This window comes from Stegostoma tigrinum, chromosome 8 (genome assembly GCF_030684315.1).
Source record: "Stegostoma tigrinum isolate sSteTig4 chromosome 8, sSteTig4.hap1, whole genome shotgun sequence".
Classification (NCBI taxonomy): domain Eukaryota; kingdom Metazoa; phylum Chordata; class Chondrichthyes; order Orectolobiformes; family Stegostomatidae; genus Stegostoma; species Stegostoma tigrinum.
The window spans coordinates 35,066,508-35,088,645 of NC_081361.1; the positions used below are offsets into that span (position 1 = coordinate 35,066,508).

The following is a 22,138-nucleotide window of genomic DNA, read 5'->3' on the forward strand; positions in this document are numbered from 1 at the left end:
CTTCACTGTCACTGGGTCAGAATCTGGTAATTTGCTCCCTAATGGCATTGTGGGTCAACCCACAGCAGGAGGACGTCAGCAGTTCAAGAAGGCAGCTCACCACCACCTTCTCAAAAGTAGCTAGGGATGGGCAAGAAGTGCTGGACAGCCAGCAACATGCACATCCCACAAAATGAATAATAGTTGTAAAAAAAAGCTCAACCAGTTTGTGTTGATGTTTAATCTCTGTACAGGTATTTCTAATTACCTGCCCTGAATTCAACACTGAAGCTAATTTTTTTGCATTGGTGCAAGGGGAGAGATCTAGATTTTTAATGACCTTTGTTCAAAATTGTGACAACTGATCCTTTGTATAAGCCAGTACAATACATTTAAGGGTGTATGGCTCATTTGATTTGGATTTTTGTGAACAATTTATTATTTAAAACTCAATTATTGTAGTGACTACTAAATAAAGAGAAGGTCAAACAAAAATTAGTTTCTCACTATCTGCTATTCCCTGAAAGTGACCTGTATTTTCTGCCCAAAGCACTAATTTACAGAGCTACATTTACAAGTGGTTTCAAGTGCAGAGAGCTAATTACCATAGGCTGCCAACTAGAATCTACATAGCTGATCTTGAACCTGAAGCGAATATTACTTGCTGACTACATTCTTTGGAATGTTTAATTTGCAAGAAAGGCAAAGGAGCTTAATAAGCATAATGCAAAAACTACTGTATTGTTGCAGTACTCTTTACATCACTCTTAAGAAACTAGTAACCCTGGAAATTTGGGAGAATTTCTGTGAATGTAAGAGATCACCTCTTTGATTAACTGCCAGAACTTAAAAGAAGTATTTGTTATGCTGTCAAGCCTCCAGGAGGTTTTACAGGTTAATCCATTCCTTAATAAACATATCTTGCCAAGATCAGTAATATAGCATTGTAGTAGATCTGTGACCAAGGTGGGGAGTGTAAGGTGGAGAAAATTTAAGCCAGTTTTCTTGTTGCTGTCAAGCACCTTATGAACTTTTAGAGTGTGAGTGGTGAATTTCAGTCAAGGACAGGTTCAGATATGGATGTTACATCATTAATTATCTTGATGTTACTTGTTGCCTTGCTAAAGTGGCCATTTGTGCAAAGAACAAAAGGATCGTTACCTGAAGCACCATATCTAAATTTAGAAGCCTTTTTCAGGAAAGAAAGGAAGAAAAGGCAACATTTTGCTTCATAATATTTTAGACATTCCCCATTTACTGAAAACTGAAGAGTAGATAGAGACAAAATTCCCATTGCAAGAAAGGTTCAATACTGGAGGACAGTGAATTTAAGGTGATTGCCAAGACAGTTAGGGGGTGACATAAACACTTTTTTAAAATCCCAAACAATAAGGAGCAGGAATGCATTGCCTGAGATTGTGATGGAGACAGAATCAGTGGTGACTATTTAAGGAAGAATGATTTGCATGGTTATAGTGGAAAGATGAAGGAGTAAAAACAGCTGATTCTCCATCAAGAACATCGTGGACAAGATGGGATGAATGGCTGCCTCTGCTGTAACCATTCCTAATGCTATCGTTCTCCTGCCATATGCCTTACCTTCCATGGCCAATTAAACTTCATTCCTCCTTTTTAATTCTACAAATACGTTGAATTTCCGTTGCACATTTTTCATCATTTTAACTCCTTTTCCAGATCAGGCCTAATGCTTCAGTTGCATTTGTGAATGCCACTTGTTACAACTACTGGGGTAGTGCATCATAAATTAAGCCTCACTATTCTCAAATTTGTACCAAATGTTAAAGTTCATTTTTTTAAGTATGCATAGTACCCCAATTTAGCTGACTTCCAGACCAAAATTGATAGTAAGCACAGACTAGGGTTTATGTACTAGCCAAAAATTATTATGTATTGTAAGCAACTAGACTGTAGCTGCAAGTAAACAGGTACAAGCCATTGACATATAACACTAGTAACCACAATTCTAATCCCCTTATAAGTTTCCCCTATTCCCAACACAAACGCATGTATATGCATGCACACAAATATGCACAACAAAATAGGGAATGTAGGTTATTGGCAGAGGTACAAAATTGGAACGTCAGTCCAGTGGTCTTTGCTTGCCAGCTCCAATGTTTGCTGATTCTTCTTTGGCTAGTTAGGCACTTGATATTGTAGCGTTTATCACTTAACAAAGTTTTCATAGTTTGTAAGAGGCACAGAGTGGACAGTTCACTTGTAAAATGACTCTGATATTTCACTGCAAAAACCATAGCTCACAGCAACTACTGTAAGGTCATCGGTTCTTCAAGTTTTATCTGAGTCTTTTTCCTGCACAAGCCGGGCACCTACTGTTCGGGAAACACAGCTCCCTCTGAGGCATCAACATAACTGCTGCTATCCTCTCCACAACTTCTTAATTTTTTCCTCATCTCTCCATTAGCAATTCTATCTTCCCTAACATTCAATCTAACCTCATCCATTGTCCTGCATCTTCTGCTTCACACAGAATATTTTACAATTTAAATATAATCAAACGTGACTGCATGTGCTGTGAGAGCAAATGTTTCACTAAAAATGCTATAACTTAATTTGCATCTTCTGATTCTCCACTATTGGGCCTGCACCAATATAAACACAAGCTGATTCAACAATATTAATATGACTTTTTTAAATATCCATATTAAATATATATCCAGCTATCTGTTACACTATATAAATTCAGTTCAGCGCGCATGTTATATAGAATCATTTACTCACGAGTAAAATTAATGAAAACAGTATGTTGGGCTTCATTAATAGCAGCAAAAAGAACAGAAACAAGGAGGATATGTTGAACTTGTGCAAGATACTAGTTTCGTCTCAGCCAAAGTCCTGAGTTCAGCCCTGGCTGCCAGTCTTTAGGAAGAATATGAAGAGGGTGCAGCAAAAATTTGGGAGAATGAATCCAGGAATGACTAACTTCAGTTCTGAAGTTACGTTGGCAATGTTGAAGACCTGAAGCTGAGAGATTTTGTTTTGAAGTATTTAAAATTATGAGAAGTTAGACAGAGACAAACTGGTTTACTCATGAAAGGATTGAGAATAAGGTCAAGGATTAAAAATAGTAGGTTAAAAAATGAAACAAAGGTGAATGAGCAGCAAAATCAGAAATTGCTGGAAAATCTCAACAGCCTCTGTGAAGGGAAAGCAGAGTTAATGTTTCGGGTCCAGTGCCATCACTTCAGAACTGTTTTGTGAAATGAGAAACCACCAGCTTCATGCCGTTAATTTGTGGAGTAGACTGCCTGAGTGTGGTGAAGATCGGTTCAGTCAAAGCTTTCAAAATGGAGCTGGGCTGTTAAGCTGAAAAGGAAGAAAGTATTGGCTTGTAAAGAGAAGGCAAGAAACTGGCACTCTGACATTTATTCTAATTCCATTCAATTTATTCATTAGGACACATGGAATAGAAGCTTAAAAGTAGCACTTGTATATTAACAATATTTAAAACCTAATTATTCAATCAGTAGTAGACATTGTGTGGAATAAAACAGCATATCCTCTGACACACTTTTAATAATGCTATGAAAAATCGCATTAAAAGAAATTTGGCATCAGCTAACTAATTGCATGACCAGTGGCTGATTTGTTTTGGATTATTGTTGGATTTTTAAAGTGTGCAGATGCATAACATAGCTTTAAAAGGACATTTAAAAACCAAGGCACTGTGATCAAGAAAGAGGAAAGCCCAAAAAATGGTATTTTAAACATTGTCCCTGTTGAAATTTGTAGTTTGTAAAATATCAGTCTTCTCTGATCCCTTTAAGTGTGCAGTTGAGTTTTTTTAATAGCAAAGTAAAATCCATCAGGTCTCATTTTTCATTTCTGTTTCAGGGATCGTGTTGTGGCTGTTTTCGTACAAGGAGCTGCTTGGCAGTTCAAGGGATGGCCATGGTTATTACCTGATGGATCACCTGTGGATATTTTCGCAAAAAGTAATTTTTCTGCTTTTATGTAGGAACGTAAATATAAATGAAAGGGGACCATGTGCCCTGTCAAGCCTATTTTATTGTGCAGTCAGAAAATGGTTGATCTTCTGTTTGAACTCCAAGTTTCTGCCTGATCTTTATACCCCTTGATTGGGATATTTTATTCCATTCTTGCCTTGAAGATTACACAATAAGTGAGCATCCAAACTTTCACAAAATCTGACTGAAAAATATTTCCTTGGCTCTGTTAAAAACAGCCAACTTCTTATCCTAAGATTGACCCTTGGTTCCAGACTCTCCAAGCACCTAAGGCATCTTCTCAGAATATTTCAATTAAATTGTCTTTGCTTTTGGCAAATCTCAGAAATAGGCCTATTTTACCAAATCTGTCTTCCCAGGACAGTGCATCTGATTAAAAAATGTTGAGCTAACAAGAGACACAACTATTTTAGATCTCATTGTCTAGGGAGGCAAGTTTAATTATTAATCTTATAGTAAAACCTCCTTTAGGAAAATGTGATCATAATACAATTAATTCCATATTACATTTGAAAGCAACTTATTTCCAGTTTCAAACAAGAATTTTAGCTAAAACCAATTGTGTTAGTATAAGAGGAGAGCTGAACAAGAGACAAAAAAAAACTACAGATGCTGGAATCCAAGCCAGACAAACAACAGGCTGGACGAACACAGCAAGCCAGGCAGCAGCTGGAGGAAAGGAGCAGTCAACATTTAGGATATAACCCTTCTTCAGGACTGGATGTAGGGGTAGGGGGAGCTGCAGATAAAGAGAGGGGAGGTGGTCTAGCAGAATGGTAATGATAGGTGAACATTGGCAGTAGGTATGACCTGGTTGGTAAATGGTAGGGGTGAATCTGGTTGGTGGTTGGAAAGGAGGAGATGGGGCAGGAAAAGGAGCCTGGAGATGGGTGGGAAGGTTATTTGAAATTGGAGAACCCTGTGTTGAGCCATCCGGGCTGTAGGGTGCCCAAGCAGAAGATAAGGTGTTCTTCAAATCTGCATTCCAAATCACTGCAACACTGGAGGAGGCTAAGGACAGACATGTCCTTGGGGAAGTCAGTGGGGAGTGGCTAGGGGTTAAAATGGGCAATAACCAGGTGGTTAGGTTGACTGTTACGGGCCAGGTGAAGATGCTTGGTAAAACAGTACCTAGTCTACGTTTTGTCTCACTGATGTAGAAAAGACCACATTGGAAGCACCGGATGTGGTAGACGAAGGTTTGGAAGTGTTGCATGTGGAGCTGTCTCTCAGCTGGAAGGGCTGTTTAGGGTCCTAAATGGAGCTGAGGGAGGTGGTGTGTGGGCAGGTTTTGCATCTTTTACAGTTATAGGGGAAAGGTACTGGGCAGGTTGGAGTGGATAGTGGGGAATGTGGCATGAACTAAGGAATGGCAAAAGGAATGGTCCTTGCGGAAGGCAGAGAGGGGTGAGGAATGAAGATGTACCTCGTGGTGGGATCTGATTGGAGTTGGCAGAAGTGTTTGAGGATGATATGTTGGATGCTGAGGTTGATGGGTTGGAAAGTGAGGACAAGGGGGATCCTATCTTTATTATGTTTGGGTTGGGGGGAATTTAAGAGCTGTGACGGGGGAATGGAGGAGGATTGATGGAGGGCTGTTTGGATGACAGAGGCGGGAAGGAGCGTTGTTTGAAAAAGGCAGACATCCGGGATGCTTGGAAGTGGAACATCTCCTTGTCAGAGCAGAAGCGATACAGACGGAGGAATTGGGAAAACGGGATGGAATTTTTGCAGGGTACAGAGTGGGAGGAGGTGTAGTCCGGATTTATTTATTTAAGTGAACCAATTCAAAGGAATGATTCACTAATAACAGTCAGAAATATTTAATGAAAATATTCAAAATGTTTAATAAAGTACACTACATTTTTTTTTAAAAACTCTAAGAAAGCCCCTGTGGCTTATTAGAGAAGCTAGTGATAATATTGAGTTAAAAGAAGAAATACATAATTTTGCAAATAATCTTAGAAGACCCCAGGATTGGAACTATTTTGAAAGTAGCAAAAGTGACCGAAAAGTTGATTTTTTTTTGAAAAAACGGAAAAGTAGAATATGGGAATAAGCTGAACAGGAATATAAAAACAGAAGTATAATGTTTTTACCATTACAGTAAAGTGATTAAAGAAAACATTTGATAGTAGATGCAGAAAACAGAAGGAAGGACAGGGTGGAGGGGTGCAAATGGCAAAAAATGTTATCCCCCTTTTTAGCATAAATTACATACTGAAGAAGAAGGCACAAAGGAGTTAAAAACGTACGGTAACTAACATCAGAGAAATAATATAGAGATTTTTAATGTGCTTCTGTGAGATGTAGACCTTGAACATTTATTGCCCATCCTGCATTGCCTTTGCAACATTGTAGCTTGCTTGGCCATTTCAGTGGACAGTTACAGGTCAACCACATTGTAGGTCCAAGTCACATTTCAGCCAGATCAGGTAAGGACGGCTCGCTTCTCATAGACCCTTAGTGAATCAAATAGAGTTTTATAATAACTGATAATAGTTTTGTCGTTTTAGCTCTAAATTCAAGACTAATTAAATTTAAATTGCACCAGCTGTCATGCTGTGATATGAACTCATGTACCAAAAATATGAGTCTAGGCCTCTGGATTACTAATCCAATGACATTATCAGCTACACCGTCATCTGCCCTGAAGACAAATGCAGGACCTGATTGCCCACATCCTTGAGTTTTAAAAGAGGTAGCTGCAATAGTGAATGCATTGAGTAAGATTTTTTACATGTTCCCAGATTCTAGCAGTATTCGGCAGTTAACAAAAGTAACACTGCTATTGAAGAAAAGAGGGAAAGAAACATGAGACAAAATAGAGAACTAAAGGGCTGATTACCCTGACACCAGTCTATCGTTAAGGAAGTCTTAACAATGCATCTGGAAAACCATAGTATGATCGATTTTATTATTTTTACACAAGGCAAGTGATGTTTGACATTAGAGACATGGACCAAGTGGAACCGAAAGATGTTGTACATTGGATTTCTAAAAGGCGTTCAATAATGTGCCATCAATGATTATACTCAAAGCCAAAAGCTTCATGTTGGTAACTTGTATCTAATGGAATGGCATAAGGATCTGTGCTGAGACCTCAGCTATTTGCAATATACAATGAATGACTCACAATAAAACAGAGAATTCCGTCTAAGTTCACTGATGAAGAAAGCAGAGGTGCACCCATAAATGGAAAGATATGTATAAAGTTTGGTAAAGTCAGTAGGCAGCAAGGATATAAGTGAAATGTACTGTGTGGAATATGAGGTTATTCACTCTGGTAGTTGGAAAAGAGACTGTGTATTTTTCAAAAAAAAAGGTATGAAACTTAAATGATTTTGAGAGACTTAGATGTACTCCAAATAAAAACACAGTACACTAGCATTCATGTACAGTGTGCACTCAAGAAGGCAAATGAAATATATTGGTCATAATTGCAAGGGGATTGGACACAAGAGTAAGGAAGACTTGCCACAAGCGAGGTGATGGTCTAATAGTGTTATTACTCAACTATTAATCCTGAAAGTCAGGTAAGGTTCTGGTGATCTGGGTAGGAATCCTGCCACAGCAGACAGCGGATTTGAGTTCAGTAAAAAAACAAGATCTGGAATGAAGAGACTAATGATGGCTATTAAACCATTGTTTATTGTCCAAAATACCCATCTATTTCAGTGATGTCCTTTTGGGAATGAAGCTGCTGTCCTTGTCTGACCTACCTTTGATTCCAGATCGTATTTAACTTTTAACTGTCCTCTAGGCGATTGGGAATGAGCAATAAATATTGGCCTAGCCACTGAGGCCCACATCTCATGAATGAATTTTTTTAAAAATCATTCCGTATTACTTAGATGAGGTCACGCCTGGAGTAGTGTGCGCAGGTTTGGTCTCTATCTTTAAGCAAAGATCTGGTTGCAGGCAACACAGTTTGCTAGATTAGTTTTTGGGTATTTATATTGGGCATATTATGGTGCTTTGAAGAATGAAAGGTGATCTCATTGAAAAATACAATATTCTGAAGGAATTTGCCGTGCCAAACACTGAAAAGATATTTCCTCTGCTTAGAATTCAAAACACTGGGACACAATCTCAGGATAAGGGATTGATTATTTAAAACCTAGCCTACTACACCAGGGCATGATGTCCTGTGATGTTTAGTACTCAGGATAAGAGCAACAATATGAAAGGAACGTGACTGCTTTGAAGACCATGACCCTTGCCCCCTTTTTCTAAGTGCCACAACATTCCTGAATTCGACACACGTTATGCTTTTCCTTCTTAGTCACTGTTCAAAATCTTTGGCCATCCTAATTTCACCATAAGAGGACAGTCATCAAGATCAAGCTTGCCAACTAATTAACAGCAGCTTGCCCACATTCCAAAAGATTTTTATGTGGGTTTTTTTTTGTCTGTGAAGAAGAAATACACTATTGAAATGTTGACATTCAGAGTCACAACAATACAGTAAAAGTAGAACTAAGTGAATACTTCAGATATAATTTAAACAAAAGGTAAGTCATACATTTCACAAGACTGTGGACCCTGAACTGTGCAACAGGTCTGTTTCCAACATTAAACCTAGGATTGCAGCACTTCCTGGAAAAGGCCAAATATCTTTACAGGTTAAGTGGCAAAAGTCAACCATATGTGTCCTTACTAGCACCTATACCACTATTATTCTTAAACGTGCTGCCAAACTACGGCAATCCCCATTTGTACCTTTGCTGGACCCATTTTGTTTTTGGTTCTTTTCTAGTCCAAAGCCCTTTTTCCATTAATCTGTTGCCTGCAACAAAGCTTCATGTTTATTTTTTTCACTAGCCCCCACCACCCAACATCTGCCTGCCTTTGTTCTTGCTTAAAATCAGTTAAATCTTGAACTTGCTTTTAGTTCAACTGAATGGTCACCAACCTGAATTGTTAACAGTTTTTCTATCTTCAAAGATTTTGCCTGTCCCTTCGCATATTCAAGATAATTTTTGTTTTTTATAACAGTGTATTTCTGATCTCTCCTCTATAAAAGAGTATGTTAAAGAAATTATGACAAATAAGTGACCCGAGAGCTACATATGCTCTTGAAGGCTTTCTTCTTCAGTGCTGTGCTCCATCTGATTTTTTCATCATGAAAATTTAGAAAAATCTTTTAGTTCCATTATCCATAATTGACATGTTAATCATAGAATCAAAGTCCATTATTATCGTTTATTGCAGATTTTTTGTAAATTAATAAAAACTTGAAGTTGAAGAATGAATGCGAAACCCATAACGAAAAAAAGAACACCCCTATTTCGTGAATGAACTTGCCTCGAAGCCTGCAAACAACACCTTTTTTAAAAAAAGTTTTCAAATTTAATAAAGATTTTTAAAAAATACTTCAAAAATCTGAAATATACAGAATTATTGTTCGAAATATAATAGTGATTGTTGCAGTTTTGAATTTGCTGTAGTTAAACTCTGCTGAAGGAAGGGCCCACATGATGTGCAAAGCTTTACTTCATCTTTAATATGCAGAGTACCAGTGAGTTCTTCTGAACATATAACTGTGCATATTAAATTCTTGATGTGACTTTTCCAAGTCCAGTATGCAGTCACATTTTAGCTACGTAAAGCAGATAGCTTTATAGAAATGTGGCCTAAAGCACTTTGAGCTATACAATCTAAACAGATTTGCCAATGTGCATGTATAATAATTACTGTGATTTGAGACACTACAGTACACTTTGTTTTGCAGTTTCCAATCTAAATAACTTGACCTACAAATGTAAGCTGTTGATAAATGTATTGTTGCAAAGTCAGATTTAATGTATCTTTATCCTGTGCATAAAATGTAGATTCCTTAATGCAATGCCTTTAAGTTTGTGAGGTTTTGTGTGCTTAGATTTAGATTCCCTACAGTGTGCTTAGATTTGGATTCCCTACAGTGTGGAAACAGGCCCTTCGGCCCAACAAGTCCACACCGCCCCTTGAAGCATCCCACCCAGACCCGTCCCCCTATAACCCACACACTCCTGAACACTACGGACAATTTAGCATGATCAATCCACTAGTCTGCACATCTTTGGACTGTGGGAGGAAACCGGAGCACCCGGAGGAAACCCACGCAGACACGGAGAGAACGTGCAAACTCCACACAGACAGTCGCCCGAGGCTGGAATCGAACCCGGGTCTCTGGCACTGTGAGGCTGCAGTGCTAACCACTGAGCCACCGTAGACCATGTGGTATAACATAACAGTCAGACTGTGAAAGGTTACAGACTGATTCAGTAGTTATTTCTGTTAATAAAATTTATATCTTAAAAACACTCACTTAATATAACTAATATACAATGCTAATATTGAAGTAATGATTTGGTATGTTTTTGGATTGTCTTGTTCTAATTTAAATACAACTTACTGGTGTATTAATTACAAGAAATATATACCAGCCAGCAGCAAAACATCAAAATACCTTCAGGACATAATCTGAACAAATAATGCATTAGTGATTAATATCCTAGTTGAATTATGATCAGCATCATAATTAATTATATTTATCGCAATGGTTGTTATTTATTGATTTGGACAATATCACAAATTAAATATTTCATGCACACTTGAACTTTTAGTGCTAATGCAGATAACATCTCTCAGGCCACATAGTATCACATATATAATATGAACAGAATAGGCTGTTTGGCCCCTTAAGCCTGTTCCATTGTCCGGTTAGGTCATGGCTGATCTCTGCTGCAGCTCTACTTGCATTTCTTGTTCATTTCTCTTGAAACTGTAACCTAACAAAACTCCATTTCTGAAATTTTTAGTTGACCACCACTCCATCCTCCCAGCACCAATCTCAAAATTAACGGTAATTGTGAAATCAGTCGTCTGCAGAGGTTATCTTTTCCCATTTCTTATATCCATGCCTGCACAGCAACTATGTTGTAGATTAGGTTTGACTATGCTCATCTAGCAGAAAATTATGATTCAATTTTGTTGATGATTAACCTTGAATAATTTTGAAAAGCTTTTATTTAAAATTCATAAATAATCTTAACACCTGAGCAGAATAACTTGTCTGACTGAAGAAATTAAGTACTTGACTTCCAATCAACTGACCATCAGTTGCTGCAAGGAGCTCTCTGTCTTATTTGGTCAGTCTCTCTCTCTCTCTCTCTCTCTCTCTCTCTCTCTCTCTCTCTCTCTCTCTCTCTCTCTCTAACTTTTGCATTCTGGTATTCTGATAAATGCTACTGCATCTAAATCAGGCCACAAAGCAGGCTAATTTGTATAGAAGGAACATGTTCATTTTGGGCACTTACATAGATTTTTTTAAAATTGCAGTACTTAATGTTACTGGGGGCAAGCATTTAAGGTGAGGGGAAAAGTTCAAAAGGAGATGTGAATGGCAAGTTTTTTTTACATAGAGAGTGGTAGGTGTCTGGCACGTGATGATGGAGGCAAAATCGATAGGGTTATTGAAGGGGCTTTTAGATAAACACATGAATATGCAAGGAATTCAGTGATATGGACTAAGGGCAGGCAGAAGAGATTGGTTTAATTTGGTGTAATGTTCAGCACAACACCCTGTGCTGTACTGCTCTACATTCTAAAGATGGTAAAAACCAGATATTCTGAAGTTCAACTTAAGTTGAATTGACTTAAAGACTACAGCTTGATGTGGTTCTGTTTTTAAGCATACTGTATTGCTTCTATTAACGTAAAGCAGTTTGGATCCGACCTTATGAAATGTGTTAAGTAAATGCACATTCTGTTTCTTTAAAACTTTTAAGCCTCTATATTACACCTACATTGATGACTACACTCTCTCCTAGTCAAGGCATTCCACCTGAAGTATGATGAAATGCGTCTGGATCTAAATGTTCAGAAGTGGGATGTGACTGTACTGGAACTGAGCCACCACAAGCGCCATCTTGACAGAGCTGTTTTGCTACGTTTCTGGGAGACTTTAGACAGGTGAGTAGCAGATAGGACACCAAGATTCAGAGAGCATGCCTTATTGGCATTAGAGCCAGAGGGTTGTTCAGGGGTGGGGAGTCTGATGGGACTCGAATTCCACAATAGATTTAGATTCCTTTAATTTTCTTTCAGAATTCAGCCTGTGTGCAGGAATATGTATTACCCACCCTTATGTTGAGACTCAAATTAAAAATACACTGTACTTTTGAATGTAGATAACACACTGATGTATTTCAAACATGAATTAAAGATCTTCCCCTATAGTTTACTTTATCATGATAGGAGCAAGTATTATTTTATAAAGTTAAGATATAAGATCAGTCATGGTTCTGTTGAATGGTGAATGGCCTACTCCTTTCTTCCTGTTACATATTGCTCCAGTTTCTTTTGTTATGTTTTTACTTGGAGGTACAATTTGTACTAGGAACTGACAAGAAGATTTATCCTCCCTTTCTACAGTGCTTTCTTAGAATAGCCACTACTCTGTCTAGCTGTGTACTTGCTCCCGTACTTACTTTACTAATACTTTGCAACTCCTTTAATCGTATAAAAATTGAATGATAGCTGACAGTCATAATTCCCTGCGGTCTTGGATAACTGAGCTATTTCTTACAGCGGAATTACTGATGTTTGCAGTAGCGAGTATTTGCAAGGCTCACAACTGAAGGACTCCTTATCTATTGGTAATTGAAGGAATGAATTCACTGTCACTATTTAGAAGCATAGTGACATCATCACAAACTCCTGACAGTCCACAAGTTGGAAATTGGGCTCAGAAATACAGCTGATTTAAATTACTGCAGGCAAAATTGTCCCTAAAAGCTTTGAAATCGTAGTGGAAGTGTGGTCTTCAAAGCAACTCTTGAGGCATTGCTAGCTTGCACTCCACAAGTACCTCTGAGCATCTTGGTGCTGCAGCAGTATCCCAATCGAGCTCAGTGTCTGGATTACTTGTAATTTCAAAAAAGTGCAGAGAAAGAAATATAATGCCCCAAGTTCTGATTATGTATCCATTCCATCTCTGAGACCACCTTGTTCTACCATTTACTAAATCAAACTTTGCCCTACCTCAGGTAATCTTCTGCTGAAGTCCTCATTTGTGCTCTTGTCTTGGAAACTTGACTGTTCAAATACTCTTCTGGCTAATTTCCCACACTCTACCACATAGAAAATTATGAGCTTATCCAAAAGTTTGCCATATCCTAACTTATACCAAGCCCCATTTGCTCATTACACCTGTGCTTGCTGAGCTGCATTATTTTCTGACCTGGCAAGGCTTAAAACTCCGAAATCGTTGTATAGCCTCTCCTGTCTCTATTTCTGTAACTTTTGACAAAGTTCTGAGATCTCTCTGCCACTCCAATTCTGACCTCGTTCACAGCCTCAGTTTTAATCATTTCACCTTTGGCAGTCATGCTTCAGCTGTTAAGGCTCTAATCTCTGGAATTCTATTCCTAATCCAATCCATCTCTCTATCTCAGAGAGAGTAGGAATTGCCGATGCTGGACAATCTGAGATAACAAGGTGTAGAGCTGGATAAGCACCGTGGGCGGAGCAGGGAAGCTGACATTTCGGGTCTGGATCCTTCTTCAGGAATGGGGGAGGAGAAGGGGATTCAGAAATAAATAGAGAGGAGGGGAGGCAGATGGAAGATGAATAAAGGAGCAGATAGGTGTAGAGGAGACAGACAGGTCAAAGAGGCGGCAATGGAGCCATTAAAGGTGGGGAGTTTTAGGATGGGGGTTGGTCACCCCATGGAAGACTGACAGGCCAAGGGGGTGGGGATGAGATTGGTAGGGAGGAGATGGGGTGGGGCTTGACGTGGGCTAGTGGATAAGTGAGAGAAAGGGCGGACAGGTTAGGCAGGCGGGGACGCGCTGGACTGGTTTTGGGATGCAGTCAGCGGAGGGGAGATTTTGAAGCTTGTGAAGTCCACATTGATACCATTGGGCTGCAATGTTCCCAAGTGAAATATGAGGTGCTGTTTCTGCAGCCTTCGTGTGGCATCATTTGTGGCACTGGAGGAGGCGCAGGATGGACATATCACCCAAGGAGCGGGAGGGGGAGTCGAAGTGGCTCGTGACTGGGAGGTGCTGTCGTTTGTCGCGAGCTGAGCATAGGTGTTCCACAAAGCAGTCTCCAAGCTTCTGCTTGGTTTCCCCAATGTAGAGGAGGCCACATCAGGAGTATTACCACATTAGCAGATGTGCAGGTGAACATCTGTTTGATGTGGAAAGCCTTCTTGGGGCCTGGGATGGGGGTGAGGGAGGGAGGTGTAGGGGCAGATGTAGCACTTACTGCAATTAAAAGGAAAAGTGCTGGGGAAGGTGGGCCTGGTGGGGAGTGTGGAGCAGACAAGGGAGTCACGGAGAGAGTCTTTGGTAGTGGGGTCAGAATGCAGATGGCAGAAGTGCCAGAGGATGATGCATTGGCTCCGGAGGTTGGTGGGGTGGTATGTAAGGACCAGGGGGATTCTGTTTTGGATATTATTGCGAGGGGGGTTTTGAAGGATGAGTTGCGGGAAATACGAGAGACACGGTCGAGGGCGTTTTCAATCACCATGGAGGGGAAATTGCGGTCCTTGAAAAATGTCCAGGAGTGCAGTGTCTCATCTCAGGAGCAGATGCAGCAGAGGCGAAGGAATCGGGAATAGGGGATGGCATTTTTGGGTGTGTCAAAGGAGGTGTATTCTAGGTAGCAGTGGGAATTGGCTTGAAATGGCTATCAGTTTCCAGGTGGTTGCCGGAGATGGAAACAGAGGGGTCCGGGAAGGAGAGAGAAGCATTGGAGATGGTCCAGATGAACTTAAGGTTGGGGAGGAAGGTGTTAGTGAACAGGATGAACTGTCCGTGCTCCTTGTAGGTGGCGCCGATACAGTTATCGATGTAGCGGATGAATAGGTGGGGGATAGGGCCAGTGTAGCTTCGGAAGAGGAATTGTTCCATATATCCTACAAAGTGGCAGGCATAACTTGGGCCCATGGCTACCCCCTTTGTCTGTAGGAAGTGGGAGGAATTGAAGGAGAAGTTGTTAAAGGTGAGGACGAGTTTAGCTAAGTGGATTAGGCTGCCAGTGGAGGGGTACTGGTCAGGCCTGCGGGACAGGAAGAAGTGGAGGGCCTTTAGGCCATCTGCATGGGGAATGCAAGTGTATAGGAACTGGATGTCCATGGTAAAGATGAGGTGTTGGGGACCAGGGAATCGGAAATTTTAGAGGAGGTGGAGGGCGTGGGTGCTGTCACGGATGTAGGCGGGAAGTTCCTGGACTAAGGGGGAGAAAATAGAGTTGAGATAAATGGCGATAAATTCAATGTGGCGCCTCTCTGTCTCTCTCCTTTAAAGCTCTTTTAAAACCCCAATTTCTTAGACCAAACTTTGGATCATGTGTCATAATATCTCTTTTTGTGTTTTGGGTTGTAATCCGTTGATCATGTTCTTAAGAGCACTTTGAGTGTTTATTTATGTTAAAAGCATTATGTAGATTCATATTGTCATTGAGAAGAAGTTGTGATAGTTCAACAGCAGTTTTGCTCAGGCAAGCATATAGTCTATGCCAAGACAAATCTGTCACTGGTGGACAGGAGAATCTAGGCCAAACTATCTATTTAAATCCCCCGATAAGGCAGGTGGAGCCTTTATTTAATATCTCATCACTGTTACACTTCTCTGGTATTGATGAATTGACCTAGTGCTTGAGTCTTAGTGTGTTTTGAAACTGCATTTTAAAACATCTGCTAATGGACCTTGGAAACCAAAATCAGTCTTAAGAACATTTTATTTGGAGTGTAATCACCTTGAATGTAATACTCAAAACTTCATGTGCAGAGACAATTCATTGGTCGTTGATCTCCCCACTAACAAAATAATAATGAAAAACATGAGGTTTGCTGCTTAGCTGAATTCTGTCTACAATTTTCCTGATATCTTGCAAGACACTTTGCAAACTGATAATGCTCTCTTCATTACTTGTAAGTTTATTCGACCTAGATACTTTCAGTAAAGAAAATTTGATGAAAAATTGTGCAGCATCTTCTTTTTGGGCATCTGTCAAATTAATTCATTTCCTAAGTGCTGTAACCCAGATCCATGATTTATGGGCCCCTCATAAATGGCGACAATATTTTTAAAAATTCTCTATATAGCATGTTTTTGACTACAGCTTCGAAAAAATGTGTTTTCTCAGTGTGGATGAGTTGGAAGGTGGGATTACAAGGGGTGTGGACATGCCGAGCATTAAAAAGTTGAAGTGAATATTTTTGAAGTAGAAATTTGCTCACAAAATTAGTGCAAGTAAAACATTAAAATGATTTAGAATGAATATAAATATTGTTTCTTCTATAACAAGAATTTGGAAAGTATGGTCATCCAAAAGGACCTGCCTGTTCTAATTCATGAGTAGTATGTAGGTGCAACAATCAAGTGGAAAGGCAGCTGATTATATAGGCATTCATTTCAAGGAGATTTGAGCACAGAAATAAAAATGTCTTGCTGCTGTTATCTTGAATCCTGGCATAACCTCACATGAAGATTGTGCCCAGTTTTAGTCGCCTTATCTAAGAAAGAACGTACTTACCAGAGAGGAAGTACAACTGAGTCTCAACAACCTAATCGCAGGCAGAATTTTCTTATGAGGAGAAATGGGAAAAAAACTTGATCTGTATTCTCTGAAGTTTCAAACTGGTGCATCAAGAAACTGGAGGCATAATCTCAGAATAAGGTGCATAAGACATTTAAGACTGAAGATGAGGAGGAATTTTTTTCACTGAGGGTAGTGAATTTTTTGGAATCCATCAACCCAGAGAGCGCCAGATGCTCCAGTCATTGAGCGTGTTCAAGACAGATATCGATAGGTTTCTGAAGACTATATAACTTTAAGGCATATGGAGATAGTGTGGGGCATTGAGGAGATATCAACTAGAATGGCAGGCAGGACCAATGGTCTTAATGGCCTCCTCCTGTTCTTGTGTTCCTAGTAAGGATTCTCGGAATTTGTTTTTCTCCTTGTAGGATTGAAACTAGAATGAGGTAGAAGTTTGTTTACATTGTGTTAGAGTGAGCTGTGAAATAAATTAAAGCACAGTAAGTGTATATATTCACATTTTCAGCAAAGGCTGTTTGTGTTTAAGATGATTGATTGTGGATGTATAATTTTCAAAATTTGTGTGGCAGCTTCTTTTCAAGTACAGTGACCCAGGTTCAATTTACAGCCTTGGGTGACTGAGTGGAGTTTGCATTTTCTCCCTGTGTTTGTGTGGGTTTCCTGTCGGTGTTCCGGTTTCCTCCTCCAGTCCGAAGACGTGCAGGTGAGGTGGATTGGCCGTGCTAAATTGCCCATAGGGACCAGGGATACATAGGCTTGGTGAATTAGCCGTGGGATGCACAAGGATTGGATAGAAGGGTGGGTCTTCAGAGGATTGGTATGGACTTGATGGACTGAGTGGTCTGTTTCCACACTTCAGAATTCTGTTCTGAGATTTGAGGTGTTCTATATTCTTTTTGACATTTGATCCGTTGAAATAAATGTGCATCAGAAAATTGAGGATAAAGCCAATTTTCTAAACGTGCATTGCATTTTTAGGAATGAATACACAAATTTTTCACTTATCAAGATCAATTTTAATACTTTGCACACAAAGGTTATTAAAATATAAAAATAAGTATAGTTTGCTAATGTAACTGGTATACAGCCATCAATTGTGTCTTTGTTATGTCGCTGTTAGTTTTTAAATGTAGGATTTATGGGCTTCACAAAATCATAACTTGTTCACTTGAAATGTTTTGGGATGCTTGGCTAGACACCAAAGTAGTTAGTTATTAGTTAGATTCTGATGGTAGTCTTTTAATTTGTTTTATTCCATGGCATATTTAACAACTGATACTTTTCCTTTATTCACTTTCACACTTAATTGTTCAAAAATATACAAGAATGTGGTGAGTTTTCACAGCTGATTTTTACGTCTGTTGTAATTACAAGTCATGAGCTGAGTCTTTTATGTTAAGGCTGATGCATTCACACATGCCGCCTGTTGGTTGCCTTATCTCTTCAACTCCATTTCTGCAGGTGCAATCCAGGTTGTATAATATATTTTGAATGCATGTCATTGCCCAAATTCAGCCCTTGGTGCTGTACAATAAAACATTCAGCTCGGACCTCAAGGACATGTTAATATGCAAAGAAAACTGCAGTGTGCCATCGTTTATCTCTAAAGGCCATGTCCGTTTCATGGGGGAGAAATCATGATTGTCAACGTTAACTTCTTTGACGTGATTCCTTAGAGCTGTTTTTTATTGTTGCAACCACAAAGATCTTGCAATGAGTTTTTATAACTTCGGTTGTGACTGAGTTTTGTTTTCTTTTAACACAACAGGTACATGGTGAAGCACAAGTCCCATTTGAGATTCTAAGTTGTCTGAAACTCTGTGGTTGCTGCCATTCATTTCTGGGAGATTGGAGGAAATCTACAAGAGCCACATATATCTTGGGATTAAACTGTTTCACTGCATCTCTACATTTGTCAAGAGCTGTGACAGTACAGTATGAGTGAACTTGACATGTCTCATATGCAATACTTGTTGGAAAACTTCTATTGCATTGGGGAATTGATGTCTGCAACAATTAGACATAAACAATGTGCTTATACTACCAGTTTTCCAATGGTAGATTGACTTCTAGTCTGCAAACTCAAATTTGTATTTTATTCTATAGTGAGTGTTTATATTTCGTTTTTATTTTTCAGGCAGCGCTTTTTGTTTATTTTAGTCCATTCTTTCTCTTTTCCAGCTTTTCCTTTTACAATTGTTAGTGTAAGCCGCAAATTGTATATCATCACTGCTGTGGGATAGGTATTTCTTCAAACTGTTCTCAGGTAGAATAAGTGATAAGACAGCCATAGATGACATAGGTTAACTGTTTTTGTTTTTGTAAAATATGACAAAATTATACATTGAAGCGCAGCTTACCTTGAGCTGTGATGGGGCTTGAACAATCACTTGAGTATTGTTAAGAATTTGGGCAGTGAGAGAAAGAAAAAACCTAAAAGATCCATTATTCCTATTATGAAAAAATTAATTGGAAGCCCTGAACTTTCGAGCATTGACTGAAAGGTAGGTAATAATGGTTTGTAACTTTGAAACCTATCATATGTACTTAGCTTTCTAAGCACGAATGTGAAAAGCTGATGGTGTACTTGCAAGTCCTGTACTTCAAACTTCTTAAAGTCCATCTAGTGCCGACATACAAATGATTAAGAATCCACTTATGCTGCTTGCTGACATGCGATAAATATATTACACAAAATACCAGTTTGTTGCTGTTTTTATTACACTTCCATCAGTGTATTGAAAGAATTCACATTTATTTCACTCTTCTTTAGGGAAAAAAAGGAAGGGTTTTTGTTTGAGGGCACAATCATCATTCATTCAGCCTCAGAAATGCAAGCAGTACCAGTAAAACTTTCATAGTGTTGACCGCAATGAGCATTTTTAAATTAATGACTAGGATAGTGCTTACAAAGTTTAAAAAGCAAAGTTTGTCTCATGGCGACGCTTAGAAGGAATCATACTGATGCAATATATTTATTTAAATAGTGATCATAAATAATAATTAAAAACTGATACAGAAAATTAATAGTTGAGCTGGAAAGTTGCATGAGGGAAAGTGTAAGTGATGCTCACCGCAGTATAAGATAGTGCCAAAATGAACAATTCAGTCTATTTTCCTAACATTCAGCATCTTAAGATTTTAAAAACACAGATTGAGCACAACATCTGATTTAGTGAAAATATCTATTTGAAGCTGTTTGCAGTAGCCCAGGGACAAAACCTCACCCAGGATTTGTTTTTTTTTGTCCTGTCTGGTTTGAACTGGAAAGTAGTTTAATACATTTGATCCTACTACATATTCACAAGTAGAGCTCCTTTAGGTGGATGAAACTCAATCAAATCGATGGAATTCTTGTTTTACCTGCTCTGTTAGATAACCAGAAATAAATGGTAATGATGCTGAAACCTGAAAAAATGACTTCACACAATATAAACAACATTGAGTATTGTGCTCTAAAACTTGAAAATGTGTAACAGTATCCAAGATCAAATGTCAGATGTGATAGTTTGGAGAACAATGCAAAAGACTGAATAACCATTACGTCAATGATGCTTTCTTTTCAGTGAAGCTTGTTCTACTTCTCTTGTCTACTATAACATAGATAAAAACATATCCTGTCTTCATAGGTGGAAGGAAAAATATAATTCCTATCCAAGCTACTCGATTTTCAAAAATCATCTAAATTAAACATTAAAGTTGTTCATTTACATGGAAATTTGAAAGAAGCCATGATGTAGCAAGTTGGAAATAAAACAAATTAAGAACAGGTTGAATAACTATGTTCATTTCAGTGTTAGATTTCCCACTATAATGCCCTCAATTTAGTCACAGTGAATGATCCATTGTCATTTGGGTTAGCAATTGTACAAGCTTCATATGAAACTGATGCAAAGGTTGCTGAGACTGGTGGGTTCAGAAAAGAATTCACAGCAGTACAGGGAAGGTGTCTCTGCTGTGCACAACCCTGAAGAATAAATAACTTGCATGCTTTCTGGCATCATTACTTGTGAGTTATTTTCAGTATATCACCAGTCTCAATATGCTAATTCACCTTGTGCTTAATGAAATATTTACCAGTATAAATGCAACTTTAAGTCTACAATTTCACTTTTAAAGTTATTGACAGTTTCATCTCTCCTTTATTCAAGGTTATTTGATATCAACATTGCTTTCATATTGTAAGATGGCCAACTGAAAATAACATACAAAATCTCTTTAATCACACATCTTACGAATTAAAGTTGGTCTATGTCTTCACTGTTATCGTCAATGTTCATTGTAACATCTAAACCTATGTAGTTGCTGTTTATTCAGCTGGAAAAGGGTTGATGTCTGCCTTTCTGTAGTGTCCGCCAAAAAGATTATGTAATTGTGTGGCGTTTGGGTGGGTGGGGGGGGTGGTGAGTGTGCGTGCGTGTGTGTGTGTTTTCGTGTTCAGTCTTTAATGTAGCTGCTGTAATGATTTAGTTAAATTAAACTCTTTGGATCTTGTTATTATTAATGTCAACAATATTAATCTGTTTGCTTTCAACTGTCTCACACAATAATTCAAGTAATGTGAAGTCATGCAACATCAGGCAGAGATGAGCAGCTCCTGCTTGTTGGTGGCACGTTGTCTCCTTTCATTGTTTTCAAATTCAAAAAAATTGTATTTTTGCTTTATTTTGTAGTGAGAGATATACGACAAAAGGCTCTATTTTCGCAAGTAGGGTTTTTTGTACCAAGTGTTACAGATGAGAAACAAACTGTAGCTTTTACAGAAGTGCATAAAACTGCAAATTGTTGATGTTTTATGCGGGTTTCTAAAATACCACCCATTAAAATAGATTTATCAAGTTAGTTTATCGTTAAAACTTTAACAAGGTCACATTTGTGTTTTTGTGGCTAATCATAAATGGAGCCAGAAGCACAAATTTAACATGATCACAAATTAGAATAAACTAGAAAATATATGCACCCTTTGGGTAAGCGAAGGTTTTAAAACAAATTGATTTTTATTATATGACAAATAAAATGATGTACAATTAAAGTGTTTTCCATTTTGCACTTCATTTTTGTAATTTCAGTGACATAATTATAGTGTTTTGCCGCAATATAGTATTTCTCTTTAAAGCCTGTCTTTAGAAATGTAGAAGGATTTATCTAATCACAAGTTCTCCTTTTTATGTGACTCTGCATTGCTTAAAATAGCACGATGATGTTGCAGTTATGGATAGAATCCCTACAGTGAGAAAACAGGCCCTTTGGCCCAACAAGCCCACACGAACCCTCAGAGCTTCCCACCCAGACCCATCCCTCTATAATTCACCTCATCTACACATCCCTGGACACGTGGGCACTATGGACAGCCTGGCCAATCTGCCTAATGTGCACATCCTCGGAGTGTGGGAGGAAACTGGAGCACCCGAGGAAACCCATACAGACACAGAGAGAGTGTGCAAGCTCCACACAGACAGTCACCTGACGGTGGAATATAACCCGGGTCCCTGACGCTGTGAAGCAGCAGGCTAACCACTGTGCTGCCCCATGCGTGGTGTTTAATGAAGTGTTGCATGAATATACTTTGTTAAATGCCTGGAAATGGGCTGCAT

At 38.8% G+C, this 22,138-nt stretch overlaps 1 protein-coding gene across 1 annotated transcript in view; it reads left to right on the forward strand.

The window, feature by feature from the left end:
- The window catches only part of cdc73 (cell division cycle 73, Paf1/RNA polymerase II complex component, homolog (S. cerevisiae)), a 308,312-nt gene extending 287,386 nt beyond the window's left edge, over nt 1-20,926 (forward strand). The window contains exons 15-17 of the mRNA XM_048538849.2: nt 3,853-3,953; nt 11,801-11,942; nt 18,313-20,926. Of these exons, the coding sequence (XP_048394806.1) occupies nt 3,853-3,953; nt 11,801-11,942; nt 18,313-18,349 (280 nt within the window). The 3' untranslated portion in view covers nt 18,350-20,926. The remainder of the gene's footprint in view (nt 1-3,852; nt 3,954-11,800; nt 11,943-18,312) is intronic.
- Nucleotides 20,927-22,138: the final 1,212 nt, after the last annotated feature.